Consider the following 15,450-nt stretch of genomic DNA (forward strand, 5'->3'; position numbering starts at 1 on the left):
TTGGCCGTATGGAACATCTGATGAAGCAGCAATTAAGACTGATGGAGTGTGTTCTCAATTTGGGTTTGCAGTGATATTTCAATGTGCTACTTTGTTACATGAAAGGAATGATTGTTTTTGTAAATATGGATGGCACAAGTTCAGCAAGAAAAATATGTCATGGGAATCATAATGCAGCCAAGTCAGCCGACAGCCCAAAACCTGATTCAGCATAACTTTAGAAAAGAAAAAAGTGCCAAATTATGACATTTCTGTGGGAAATGAGGTTTGCAGATTTTGCTTAGCTAAATACTTGAATTATTTATTGATTACCATCAGCTCAGTTTAATTATCTCTTTATTTTCCTACAAGAGGAGATTTCAGAGATTAAAAATGTTTCAGCAACAGACTCAGTATGTTGTGTCTAGCTATTAAACCACTTAAGGGGAAGGTGAAGAGGAATACAAAGAACATGAGACCTCAGGTCTTTCACTGCTGTGTCACATCTGTTTTTTGTTTTTTTTTTCATAATGAGGACATCCAAAGGTCCTCAAGGCAATAAACTGACGGGGGTCCTCTTTGTGTCCCTCACATAAACACACAGGTGTAAATACCGGCATGTGGTCATGGATGTAGTCCTGCTTGTGCTCTCCCTCCTCCTCTTCCTCCTCCTCCTCTTCAGCGTCGCTGTTCTGTCTATGCTCCTCCTCCTCGTCCTCCAGCTCTGAGCTTGACTCCTCTGCTTCCTGCCACGCCTCCTCGCTCTTACACTCCCCTGCCTTCCTCAGCTCTGCACCAACAGACAGAAGCACAAAGACACAAATGTTGGATAAATGTGGAAAGTATAACTTGAGCTGGTCGTGTCACAGTGTCAACAGCTGGGCAAATTCTCCAAGAAAATAAAAAGCTTAAACGTTTCCTCTCCTATCTCTTGCAGCAAAGAATACAAATAATAATAAGTCCTTTATGATTGACAAGGAGAGACTAACCTCTTGTGAATCAATAATCAAGGATCAATCAAATGACACACATTACTCAAAGTGAGATGATCTAAATGATCCTCAGTATGTCTCCTGTATGTTTGTGTTTCGAAGTAGAGGTTTTTGTGTAATACTGAATTATTTACTATTATCAATGTACTTTATTTTTTGACACGTAGTTAAACTTAATACACTTAAGCTAAATTTAAACTAAACTAGTACAGCAAATTATTCCTGATGAAAAAAGAATAAAACCATATGTTTTATCTTACGTGGCTGTATTCATAAATAAGTTTCAAGTGAATGTTCTGTAGATGAACATTTGGTCAACGAGCCAAGTTAACATTAATTATTCAATAAAAATGGCAAAAATAATTCTTGTAAAATTTGTATCACATAATAATATTAAAGTAAAATAATGCATTTTTGAAATAAATAAAGTATTTACAGTAATCCCCTGCTCATAAGGTCACGAATGGGTACAAACAGTTACATATGGTCCCCTCTTTGATATGCAGCCTAGACATCACTTAAGGATGCAGGCACCCTGTCGGCAATTTCTTAAAAAAAAAAAAAAAGCACCTCTCCAGTAATATTAAAAAGTGGAATAAATAAAGGCTTGTTGTGCTCATTTGAAGATGGAAGGAGATGTAATGTAATAAAGGACATTTTCTATCCTATTTTTATTTTTTTGAAATAGACCAGAAACAGATTGTTACCAACCGGTATTGGTAATGTAGTGCGTGTATACGACATACATGTGGTATCTCATGGAAATAGGTGAAATGAACATGGCTTCGTAAGGGCACAATATGTGCCAATTTAACACGTATCAGTGTTTTACTGCAAATTCCACACCCCCTGAATGTTTTGTTGGGTGTCCTGGAGAACCTGGGGACTCCTCATAAAACTAATATAGCGTTAATACGTAATTAATCCTCCTGCATTTATGGGAAATGCTTGTAAACATGATTTTGACCCAATGACAGGGCTGCACGGTGGTGTAGTGGGTAGCACTATTGCCTCACAGCGAGTTCCCACAGTCCAAAGACATGCAGGATGGGGATGGGTTCATTGATGATTCTAAATTGCCTGTAGGTGTGTGTAGACGATGGATGGATGACAAGTTTCAGAATTTTACAACATAAAATGAGACAGAACCTATTTGTGGGTCTCAATAAGATTTATGTATTATAATAATTTGTCCACAATAGGTTCAACAGCAATTTAGACTTTGTTGATTCAAAGCCAAAACAACATAAAGCACAACAGATTCCCTTATTTTATCATACAATTATGTTTACACATGCAGCCGTGGGGCTACCCCAAACAATCAGGAAGTATTGGGGTTGCCATGAGCCATTTGGTCACACCAGTTAAATATTTCTGCGGGCGTTTCTGTGAGGGAGTCGAGTCAATCTCAGCCAGGGCTGCCTCTGGCTATAGCAATTATGACAGGAAGTCAGGTGAGGTCAGGTCCCAAAGTGTTGTTGACACATTCGTGACAATTTTTCCTAAACCTAACTAAGTGGTTTGGTCGCCTAAACTTAACATTAGTTTTGTTGCCGAATCTTTTCGTTTAAGTAGCTTAATGTCATCCTGACTGAATGAAAAAGAAGCTGTGAGACTGTGTGAGTGTTAGTATTAGTATGCGATAGTCTGCACAGGGAGGGGAGGGGGTCAGGGTGGATGGTTGCTCAAACAAACAGGATTTTCAACCACATTCACAAGCAAATACTGTTGATGCATTTAACCTACACAACATATTCAACTTACGCCACGTACGTAACGTAACATCAACCAAGCGTTGAAGTCCATCGGACAATTACTGCACATTGAAAAATGACAGGAAAGTGGTACCCAGTGCATTAAATTGTGACTCCAAGGGGTCCCGACCCCTGAGCAAGCATCCGTTGGTACATGGAGATTGAGAATGTGTCGGCACAAGAGCACAACCTCGGAGTCGTCTGACAAAAATTCCAGAATGCGGGGCTACAATTCAAAGGCCTGGGATCAGGCTACACTCATTTTTTCACACTTGGTTTTGTTTCTGAAGCTGTATCCCAGGCTCCTGGTGCAGATGTAACTTCAGTGTTGAACACTGTCCAGCTCCACATGCTTAACATGATTAAGGCAGTTTTTTCTCGCCACTGTCGCTGTAAAGCTTGCCCTTGGGTGATGTTGGGACTTTGAAATTGTGTTGACTCTTGATATTTTAAGCGTATTCTAATCCTGCTCAATGTGTTAAGTGTCCTGAGATGACTTCTGTTGTGATTTGACACTATAAAATTGAATTGAATTGAATTTATCATGTAAGGTGACCTTGGGTGTTTGAAAGGCGCCAACAAATAAAATGTATTATTATTATTATTATTATTACTGACTGGGTTGGCAATCCTGTCATTTTTGAGTATGACAAGTACGATTCATTTCATGGGTCTGTATTTAAACGCATTTTATTAGGATATTTAATGGTCGTATGGAAGATGTTTTTTTCTGGTCGGTAAAGAAACAATGTGCCTTGTTTGTGATGCTTTGATGTTGGCCTATGCTTTCAGTTTCCGCTTGTATGTTGTCCTTGAAGTTTTCGTGGATTAAGTTTCATACTAAGAAAGAATGTTTCTGAGCAACTTTATCACTTTGTCTGTTCATTTTAACCCTGTGGCTGTCGTATCACAGCTACATCTGTCCTCGAACTTTGAAATGTTAAAATATGGTTTCAAAGCAACAAACACTTGTCAGAGTAAAGTGGTAGGGGGATGACTTATTCTGTGTCTCCAGCTCTAGTTTCTACACAACAGGGGTTACAAATTCAGAGGATGCAGTATACGTATATAATACTGGTGGCTAAATACTCCCAGTGAGCATTTATAATAACATTTTTCTTAGAGGCCCTCAGGTCGACCACAGCCTCCTCAGACTATGCAGGTCCAGAAATCTGAAGCCCTTCTGTTCATCACAGCGATCTCAATTGCAGCCTGACAGCAGATGGGAGAAATATTTCTTGGCTTCCCCTGGGGCCCTTCTGCATGCTGTTATCCCCAATTTTTTTTAACCATAATTATAGTTAACATTGGATCCACTACAGATGTCAGATAATGATGGCCGCCAACTCCAAACGGCTCTACTATCTCATTTTAACACCATACAAAACTGGCTGTCACGAAACAAATTACTCTTAATATAACTTTATCTTGCACCGCGGGCTTTGGTAATAAACACTCTTTAACTCACTTAAAAAATTAAATGCTTGCGACTACTGCCCACCTCTGAACTTGCATTCAAACCACATATTGATAATGTCTAACATAGAATCTATTTGAAATCTGTGTTCTAAACCATGATAAACATGATTTGTCGTATATTGCCGTTTGGGAAGAAGTCATTGCAGTGACACTGGGGGCCTCATGCCTAGTATATTGACGCTGAAGGTTCATGTTTGGTTAACGTTGTGAAACATCATGATAAGAGTTGTAACACACGGTTTACGTTGCAAAATGATGCCGGTAAGTTTCCGGCAACAAAACTGAACTCACATCAGGTGACAGACAATCGTCTCCAGTGTTACACCAAAAGTACAACGTTATGTCACATGAGTGAAACTCCTGTGTTTGTTTGACTTCTCGCTCTTAAATAAGAAGTTCCTTGCTTCCTACAAATGTACAACCCATACAACAACACTGCATTGTGAATTACATTTCCAAGGAAAGCCGTTTTTGCCCTAGAGTAAGTTTGTTTTTAAGGTATCACAAATAAGTCTATGATGAGACTGCAGACCCTGTTCACTACACACAACCATGTCGTTTTTCTGTGTTTTTGTTCCAATTTTGTTATTCAATCATTTCAAGCCAGACCATGATTTTACTAAACCTAACCAAAAAGTTTTGTTGCCTAAACCTATGAAAAAAGGATTTTTTTAGCATTTATGTTTTGTTGTTTTTCAATTAACAATATTAACCATCCGTTACAAACTGCGACTCATTCGTGACAAGAAACCTCTCCCTCAAAAGGTATTTAAGATTGCAGTTTGCAGTTTAGTTTGTAGGAGACAGGGTAAAAAATACAAGGTTCCTTGTGCGTCAGTTTCAAGTGCTACCGCGAAAGTGTTGGTGTGAATTGCTTTAATGTCTGAAAGAACCTTGGTTTACACCCGAGTCCACACTGACTCTCGTGCTCTCACGTGGAAAATATTTGTTCTGGCAGAGGATGCGTTGTTTTTGAGAAGGAGAATTGGTCTGTTTTATAAAACAAGTGTTATTCAATATGGCATAAAATATGGCACATATTAATCAAAATATTTGCTCAGAGAGAACCCAGAGTTCAAGGTGCTGACTTCAGGCCAACAGTTTGGAGTGCCGAAAATGAATAAATTTCATCCTGGATCAAAATATTAAAAGCAACTAGTAGGATTATGTAATATGATTGTAATAGGCACTAATGTAATGCAGAACTATTCTTTATTATCTGGTTTGATTATCCTGCTTCATATTTGAAACTATTGTCTCTAATCCTCTTCTAACTCATATTGTGGAACAGTTGTAGCCTTTAGCTGTGGTTCTCAACTTGGTGGTCATGAGATAATTCCCAGGGGTCGCCAGATGATTTTCAGAGAAATATGCATAAACATTTTAATATTACATCACCTGTAGTCTATATCAAATAAAAGATTTACATTAACAGGGACGTTCACAGTATTCACTCAGAATCAGCGGTTACGGAGGCATGGTTTCTGCGGTTTGCCTTCTGTCTGTGGAACGTTGCAAAGGGAGGAAATAGAATTGGGGCCAACATTTCTGTTCCTGCTCAGCAGGAAACCGGTGGATTGCCTGCTCCGGGTAGGGAATGAGTCCTTACCCCAAGTGAAGGAGTTCAAGTACCTCAAGGCCATGGAGAATGGAACGTGAGATTGGCCAGAGAATCGGAGCAGCGGGGGCGGTATTGCATTCGCTGTACCGCTCCGTTGTGACGAAAAGAGAGCTGAGCTGGAAGGCAAAGCTCTTGATCTACCGGTCAACCTTCGTTCCTACCCTCACCTTTGGTAATGAGGGGTGGGTCATGACCGAAAGAACTAGATCACGAGTACAAGTGGCCAAAATGAGTTTCCTCAGGAGGGTGGCTGGCTTCTCCCTTAGAGATAGCGCAGTCATCCGTGAGGGACTCGGAGTAGAGCCACTGCTCCTTTGCATCGAAAGGAGAAAGTTGAGGTGGTTCGGGCATCTGGTAGCCTACGGATGCCCCCTGGGCGCCTCCCTATAGGGAGGTGTTTCAGGCGCGACCAGCTAGGAGGAGGCCATGGGGAAGACCCAGGACTAGGTGGAGAGATTATATCTCCACACTGGCCTGGGAGCGCCTTGGGATCCCCCAGTCAGAGTTGGCTGATGTGGCCCGGGAAGGGAAGTTTGGGGCCCCCTGCTAAAGCTGCTGCCCCTGTAACCCGACACCGGATAAGCAGTAGACGATGAGATGAGATTTCTGTACAGAACCATGACAAACAAGCAGTCTAAGAAAGTGCGACATGTTCTCTCTATAGCTCTCCTGCGCTGCGTTTCAGCACTGTGGACAGAGCGGCTGTGTTTCAGTGCTGTGGACAGCTCTGTGCCGACGACACACATCTATCTCATTTTCCTGGGGCGTCGCAACTCGAAAAAGGTTGAGAAACATTGGCATGTAGCCAAGGACCCTGCGGCTGTTGTTTCTCTGGTTTGTGGGACATCTGGGGTGCAGAGTGGGTGAGAGAGTGATGTCATTAACACTCACAATATATGACAGCTACAGACCTCTTTTGTGTTGTGCTCAAAAGATACAGGATTATTTTCTTGTCAGTCTACACTCACATGTTTGGTTTAATTGGAAGCTAGCATTTCCAAGCTTCCCAATCACTTGTTACTGATGCCAGACACACTGGAGAGGTGGCGGGGCTCACCTCCATGTAGATACTGATACTTTCATCCATCATGACTGAAATAACCACTATTGTGGCTTTGTACACGTTGTGATGTCCGAGATACGCTGGGAAACATAACGCCGTCCTGTCTGGGTTCATGATATCATCCAGAGGTGCTCGGTGAATTTCACCAAACTGGTTGAATAAACTCTACATTTCAAAATGCAAAAGACAAAACAAAACAAACAAAAAAAGACATTCACTACATGTACTCTGCATGCATTACAAAAACTAAAATACTTTTCATGTTTGCATACAATAGACCAGGTAAACTGTATTTTTTTTAATTCTGTTTACTCTTGCTATAAACCATTTTACACGCTGCTGAATGTGTGCAGGTCTATAAGTGAATGAGCCATCTTTACTTTATGGAATGTACAGAAGAAAAAGTCAAGTGACAGAATTGCGGTAGAAAAAGCTTTATTAGCAACAGGAAATCGCTGCCAGCATTCAACAGAAAAATCCAACACATGTGGCCTTTTGATTCCACATGTGTACAAATAAAATACACAAAAACACAAAAATGTCCTGCTCTAAGCTGTACAATCTTCAGCATTTGTCCAAATGTTCTCATCCAAATAGCATCTCATGTTGTCTCTTGGTAAGCACTATGATGGAAATTGGATGCTTGCCATCTATTATCCACCATTGGCAGTCAATATTACTCAACTTACAATAAATCAGATATTTTGTTTCAATGATCTGTTCTTTCAAAAATGCACATGAGCTGTTTCAATATAGGTTTTGGGCTGTTGTTGCAGAGGAAGTGCCGTCATAATATATTTAAGTTTTAATGAGTTGTTTTATTTTTTAATTCTACCACACTAAAATGACAAATAAAGTACAATTATTGAGACTGTGAGTGGAAAACCTTATCTCAAGTCTCCAAAACTCAAAAAAAAGTTTTGTACTCAATTTGCAATAATCAGCATTGCACTTTTTGCAACTCATCAAACACAGTCCTCTATAAAAGACACATGATACAGAACTATTGTTATTCCCTACATTTGTAATACATTAAGGTCGGGATGGCCCAATTGGCAGCAGCATTGATGTCACTCATAGAAATGCCCCTGAACAGGGCCCATGAGGTGGGCATACTCCTGGTCCACACGTTTTCTGGGGGCTGTAGACTATGACTCTCACATTATGATAGCCTCCAGCACCCACTGTGAAAGGCAGAACACTCCCTCTATGACAAGAGATGAACCAATACTGCTTTTCTAAGTTTCTAAGCAGGCTGTGATACATCGGTGAAAACCTGACAGATTCTTTCAGCAGACACAAAGCTGACAACTTCACAGCTAAATGAACTGATACTGGAGACTCAAGTTATTGTTGCAGCTGGGTGACTTATTAGGCTCATCTGATGAGAGGCTAACGTCACGTTGCCTTAGTGGAATCGGCTGCAGTTGTATTAGAGTAGTGTTACGAGTATGAGTAGGCTACTCCTCCTAAATCCCTTGGTCCTTTCACATAGAAGCTTAAAGCCCTCACTGGACAGAGTGAGTTAAACCACCTCGCCCTCGAGAAGACTCCCTAACCTTGGGCACAAATGCTGGTTTTGGGGTGCAACATGGCCTTTCCATAGTCAGGGGAAATCTCCAGGCAGGATATGTGTACTGACGACACTTGTAACTCACGTATCTGTTTAGCTGGCCTCAGTGCAAGCAACAGGATAGTTTTGAGACAGAGCAGCTTTAAGTCAGCACCGTCCAAGTGCTGGGAGCGCCTCCAAAACTGGAAGAAAATCCCATGACAGTATTAAAGGTTTGCACGTCACTCAAAGTCAATGGGCTCACTTCATAAACCTCCTTATTAGAGAATGTTAACCAACCAGCACATTCCTAAAACCCACATGGCAGGCTGAAATTGTGGCCGGAAAAGCTTTAACACTGTCCAATGAATCCTGCAGAAAGCATAAAACCACAGAAACAGAGCACTGAAAGCATTCAAATGATTTCTAGCCTCACACCATTTCTCAAATATGTACCATTTACGATCATATAAAGTACTCATAGACAGTGCCCTGGAGCTTGGAATAGTCTTCCTGTTTAACATCACAGGAAAACAGAACCATGCAGATTTATTCTCTCATGTACCAAATCCAGACAGCTGTTCTAGCTGGCAGAGGTGACAGCGTTCTTTCTAAAACCTAACAAAGTGGTTTTGCTGCCTTAATCTAATGTTCGTTTTGTTGCCTTAAACTAGTTGTACCTACTTATTTTAAAGCTAACCAAACTAAGTCATCTTGGTGCCTAAAGCTAATGTTGGTTTTGTTGCCATAATGTCCCAATTTGGAGCAGTTACGAAAGATACATATATATATTTCTTTTTACTGTTGCTTCAAATTTGTAGAGCATGTATGGTAAATGACTAACTGACCAATAATGAAGGAAAATTTGTTTGGCATTCACCATCAAATAGCTGGATCGGAGAGCCAGAGTCATATCGGTTGTATTCAGAGGTGAAGCGGAGACTTCCGTGTTCCCCAATGTTTGCTGAATAATCTGACAACATTGTTCACATAGACTCCCATTTGTTCTCATAGCTCCCATTATGATTTAATTATTTGTGTGTGTGTGTGTGTGTGTGTGTGTGTGTGTGTGTGTGTGTGTGTGTGTGTGTGTGTGTGTGTGTCACCTGATGAGGTGATGTGTGTGTCTTCTGTGATCTGCTCCAGTCTGCCCAGTAAAGCTTCGATGTTGGCTTTAATCTGAGTCAACTCTGACTTGATGGCCTGAAGCTCTGCACCTTTCACTGCTGGTAGAGAGACATATACAGGGAAAGAAATGGGTGGAGAGAGAGAGAGAGAGAGAGAGAGAGAGAGAGAGAGAGAGAGAGAGAGAGAGAGAGAGAGATGTTAGTGCACATTTTCTGATTAACAAGTCTGCAGAGAGCAATCCAGACCTTTTTTTATTATTCGTTCAGAATCTTTCAAACAATATGTTTCTGGAATTTTCTTGAGACGACCGCGTCCATTTTTCTTAGACAAGGGCTGGATCCCAGAGGAGTTTAGTTTAGAAACAATGTCCAAACGATACTCTGGTGTAACTAATCTAGCCGTGAAATAATTTGTCACCATGACTTTAAACAATAGACAGGAGGGTTTGCGGTTTTATGGTCACCAAAAATAGAATGTCCTACTGTCTTTTCCTACAAAAAGAATATACATATGTATTTTTTAATGCTTTTTCTTGAACTTAATAGAAAACATCATGAGGTCAAGAGAGATGTAAAGAGAATTCACAAGGGAAAGTCAACCGCTAAGAGAATCCAACGTACATTTTATATTTAGGTAACTTTATTTATAACACTGTACGATTACAGGAAGGATTCAAGTTCAAAGCAGAATCATACTTCCTAGGAAGGATGTCTCCAATTTATCAAACAGCGGTGGCGGACGTTATTGATGACCTAATAAGCATGTTGGAATTAGCAATCTAGCTAACTAGCTATCCATCTATCTACTAATTAGCTAGCTATCTTGGTAATTCCACCATGCTTTGATGCTATGCTGGTTACAGAAAAATTAGCCAAACAAAGTACTTCATCAGACGATAGCAATGTGCTTTCCTACACTGTGTGGATGAAGCGTCAAGTTGTTAAATGTTACTCATTTACCCTGGCTCTTCAGAACTTTACTACTCCACCGCTCTTTTTAGTCGATACTGCAAAACCTCAACTCACTAAGTCATTGACTCGCGGCAAGCCAGTTTAGCTAATATCGATTTACACAACGGCAACAGTGCACTTACAAATGGCCACCACCTTGACCATGCTACTATGTATGCTACCTCCTGTTGATCGTGTCCCGTCCTGCTCCGTAGACAGTCCACTTCCTGCCTTTGACATTGCCCGCCCTGATTGGTTGCACATGTCCCCATCGTTTTGTTCCCCCTCTCCTGAATATTTTGTGGGCGTGTTTTGTCCCCGCACTTCGTGTAAGTAGGCCTACCATGTGCTAATCGTTCCGACCTAACAGTTTGTTTAGACTTTGCTTGTTTACCTAACCGCGTCTTCCTCATCTCCCTGTCAGATTTGTTTGCCTCGTCTCTGATTAAACACCTGTGTACCAAACCCATTTTTGGCATGTTTTTAAGCAATGCAAACAAATAAAATGTTTTTGAGTCCTTTGCCTGTAGTTTCACATGTTCAAGTTAGTGTCCCGGAAATCTACTGATTGCATTTTTTGTTTATTTTGTACAAGTGGAAAACTCCATGTGATAGCAACGCTAGGGAAAAGGTCAGGGAATCCCCAAACCACATCAGAAATCAACTAGGAGCCATGAATATGTGTACCAGATTTCACAACAGTCTTGCCAACGCATACTGAGATGTCCTGCTGTGGGTCGGAGTGATGGATTAAATGTTGAACTGTAAAGTTAGACAACTTATTCATCTTTTTATAACCATAGCACAGTTGAATTCCTTTGGCACGTATACTTCTTTTGATCAACATTTTGAGATCTTATATTCAACATATGATATGTCATGTTGCTTTAGAAATGGAAAGAAATCTGAATTATTTTTTCCACATAATTGCATAAAAAGAAAAACATCAAAAAACGTCAAAATGAATTTGCTACGTTTCATACCAAGTATGAAATACCAAGTATGAAACGTAGCAAAGTGGAAATTCATTCTGCAAATCAAACCATGCAGAATAAAAAAAAAAAGAAGTAATTTATAGTTTTTAATGTTGTTAGTAAAGCTGATTTTAATTGCAGCTTTCTTTTTGACTTGCATTATATACAAGGAAAGGATTGTTGAAGCAGTATTCCTTTTTGTATTGGATACGCTGATGTTATTTATGAGCCAGCGGCCAGTTCCAGTCTCAAACCTTTTAGATGCAGTTTATCACAGCATTAAAATTCATTGCTGGAAATAGATATGGGACATACCATTGCTTACTTCACAAAAAATCTGGCTTGACTGCGTTGGCAGGATCAACATTTGTTACTTATTATTTATAAACTGCTATAATTCCTCCCTATCTCTCAGCCCTGCTTTTTTTTGGTTGGTTACCATTGTATCCGCTCAAGGACATCTGTGAAAACATGTTACAAGTTACTGTCTCCCACATACTTGGAAGAGGCTTCACCACAATTTTCATGTGGACCTTTTGATACATTCTTTATTTTTATTTTGTTTTAATTTATATTCCTGTGTATTTCTTTTAATTGCTTTTTGATTTTAGCGGTGTCTGCTGTTATTGTATGTTCTCCTTAATGTGATTTCAGAGGGTTTAAATACAATGAATGGACCGAAATTTGATTCATTTTTGCAGAGCTAAAATATCAGATACAATGTATGTACATATACAGATACATTGAAATTATTTTTTTTAAAGTATGCAGCTTTAACATGGTTTGGATAACAGCAGTAATTGATATTAAATATGTATTTAAAAATTAGCTTTATTAAAAAATGATTTATATAATTGGAATTTAATTTAAATGTACATTGCATTCATATTTATATATTTTTACGTATTTTGTTTGTTCTGCAAATGGGGAATGACTCAAAAATAGAAAGAAAGGAACATTTAAGGATGTCGCAGGTGAACAACCCGAGAAGCAGAGATAGAAGTGGGTGATTAGGGGAGGACAGACTGAGTGATGAGTACATTAGTGGCAACAAAGAACAACTAACTGAAGTCATGCAACACATCTGGTGGTAGTTTTTGTTTCACTACAATGAACTCAAGATTACAACCATATTTCCCAACTGTCTGTATGTGTGTGTGGTTGTTGCTCAATAGGCATTCACTTCTCCATCTGTCCCTCTCTTTCTGTCCTCCCTCTCCTTTTTCTCATCAAAGTCCCCTCGCTTCCTCATCTGTATCGCCATTTCTCTTTCTGATTCCTTTTCATCCTCTTTCCTGTTTTTTTCACATTCGTTCTCTCTTCCCCTCCGCTTATATCTCTCCTTGTTTTCTCTTCTCTCCTTCATATGCTTACTTCAATTTTCTTTTTCTTCCTCCCTCCCTTGTTCCTATAATCTCCCATCAGTCTTGTTCATCTGTCCTTCTTTATCCTGCTGTCTTCTCTCTTTCCTCAGCATCCGCCTTTCCCTGCATTCTTGTCATCCATATCTTCTATTCTTTTTTTCTCTCCCCTTTCCTTGTTGCTGTTCTCACTCTCTCTCTCTCTCTCTCTCTCTTTCATTTCATATCCACATCTCTGTTAGCTTTGTCAATAAAAATGTCTTCACAAAACCATGTGAGTGCAAGCATCTGTCTCTTGGTGGTTGTTTTTCTCTATCTCTCTCTCTCTCTCTCTCTCACACACACACACACACACACTACAAACCCAAGTACAAAAAATTACACGTACACAATAAAACAAAATATTTTCAGTAAATATAAAGGAGTTCACATTGCACGAACAGTTTTGATCTTTGACATTGTTAACTTGAATCACCCAGCATGGGCTCCAAATGTTTTCAATGCGCAACTCCAACACTTTAAAGTGCACAACGTGTCAAAGTTTGACATGATCCGCAGCTACAGCACAGCCAGTGGAGGCTGTATTAGTCTCTCAGTTCCAACACAAGGAGGCACTATTGCTTTGATTGCCCTTTTGCCAGTACATTTGCTTCTCAGGCTTGTCAATTCAGCCATAAGCCACACCCTCATCTACATTTTTCCATCTCATTATATAGAGCCTAGCAGCTATAGAATATAAGGAGTTCACTTCTGAGAGAATTTGGGAATTTTTATATTTCTATCAGTCCAGATGAAAGAAAAACATTATTGGAATTAAAGGCTATTGAGGGAAACAATATTTTGACTAATGAAGAAACCCAAGGGCCTGGAAGGTGAAGGACTGATTTTGTAGGTTATATAAATAGAGAAACAAATCATCTGCATTTGCATGTCTTTCCAATAAAGAATTGAACAATAAATCAATATTTTACAAATATAAATTTGTTCAGGTGTCAAACGTGGCTGTCAAGGAGAAAAGGTGTTCCCATAGTGTTGGTACATGAAGAAGGAGTGTCTGACAAGTGGATCACCCGGAACGATCCTGGACTGGAGAAGATATATTATAGGTACAGTATGCTTGTTTAGCCTGTTGGCCAGCACTTTAAAGATTACTTGTCTATCAAAATTGTGCAATGCGTTGGGTCTAAAGCTGGGTCTACATCCTCCTCACGTTTTAATAAAAGTCAGATGTTATAAAGCACTTGGGGTAACATTTAATTCTCCGTGAAATTCGAAACAATTCCAAGGATAAGAGGAGCAAAAGGCACAAGGGAATGATTTAACTGTTGATGTTTGACAACTTAAACTCCGTTCAAAGTGTGGCTGCTTGGACTTTCCTGAGAGGATCATTGAGTTCTAGTGTGCAGGGAGTGAACGAAAGGAACCACTGTAAAAGGCCTTACATCTGATGGCCACACATTAGAAGTCGATGTACTGTAAAACATTGTCTGACTTGGTTCTTTCGGTATCTGATAAACTAATCTTGAGGGCTCCTTTCAGGCGAAATGGTAGAAGCCTCTCACAAAGCTGAATCAACAAGATGAATGTGATTATCAAGTATTAATATATAAAAAGGTTTGCTGCTCTTAAGCGTCAGAAGATATCTGACTGTTTTGATAGGGTTTTTGTATCTCTCTGACAGAAGACAACAACATGTTTTATGGTTTGAGCAAAGATGTTCAATGTTGGTTGGAAACAGGATGCAAAAACCACAGTTTCTCGTGATCTGCCATGTTAAAATCTCACCTAAACTTTATAGGAGGGTTTGTCGAGCTTTAACAAACAAGTATTACTTCTGTCTTTGATTGTTTTTCACCCACATTTTAAACTAACAACCAATTCTGCAATTTTTCCCTTGTGGAGACAGGCTTGGTGGTAAAAACAGGAGAATGACAAAAAAAACAAAAAACAGTAGTGTGCCTGGTAAATTTTGAACTCAACTTGATCAAATTAACTTTGACAACAGATGAGTGAGAATCCAGAGCTTTTGAGAACATCCGTCTTTCCACAGTGAGCTCACTTTCTCTATGATCGGAGCTGTCACTGTTCATTTCAACTAGGAGCACGTAGGAGACTCAGTAGGCACTTGAGTATGCCAGATATTCCTCAAAATGTCTAAGTCATGTTTGTTCTGTGTGTGTGGTTGTGCTTTCTTATGTTTTAGGGACATAAATCATATTTAGGGACTTGCCTTCTTTTTAGGAAACAATGCATGTCCCCATTAATGATTTGTTTAGGATTATGCTATGGTTAGGTTTAGTGTTAATGTTAAGTGTTTTAATGTGTAAAGGCTATGGTTGTAAAGGCATTGTTCGAGACAACAATGGCAGCGGTTTCTGTAGAGGTTACTAGATGCTGCAATAGCATTATATCAGAACTGGAGAGTATATATATTTTTTTTTAAAGAGCAAAGAACAGTACTGAAGATCCTTTTGCTCGTCTCCTGACTGATTCACAGATGGTCCGTCCCATCACCTGCCACATATTTTCTTTTAAAAGTGCCTGCCTTTTTCCAAACTGTTTCCAAGGACGGCTTCTCATGTGTTTCTTGGTAACAA

The 15,450-nt window shown here is 39.7% G+C and overlaps 1 protein-coding gene across 1 annotated transcript in view; it reads right to left on the reverse strand.

Annotated features, from left to right (window-relative positions):
* raly (RALY heterogeneous nuclear ribonucleoprotein) overlaps positions 1–15,450 on the reverse strand; it is a 120,108-nt gene that overhangs the window by 11,157 nt on the left and 93,501 nt on the right. Inside the window, exons 6-7 of the mRNA XM_084026580.1 lie at positions 9,547–9,666; positions 594–769 (exon numbers count right to left, since the gene is read on the reverse strand). Of these exons, the coding sequence (XP_083882706.1) occupies positions 594–769; positions 9,547–9,666 (296 nt within the window). The remainder of the gene's footprint in view (positions 1–593; positions 770–9,546; positions 9,667–15,450) is intronic.

This window comes from Eutrigla gurnardus (assembly GCF_963514095.1).
Source record: "Eutrigla gurnardus genome assembly, chromosome: 2".
Taxonomy (NCBI): Eukaryota; Metazoa; Chordata; class Actinopteri; order Perciformes; family Triglidae; genus Eutrigla; species Eutrigla gurnardus.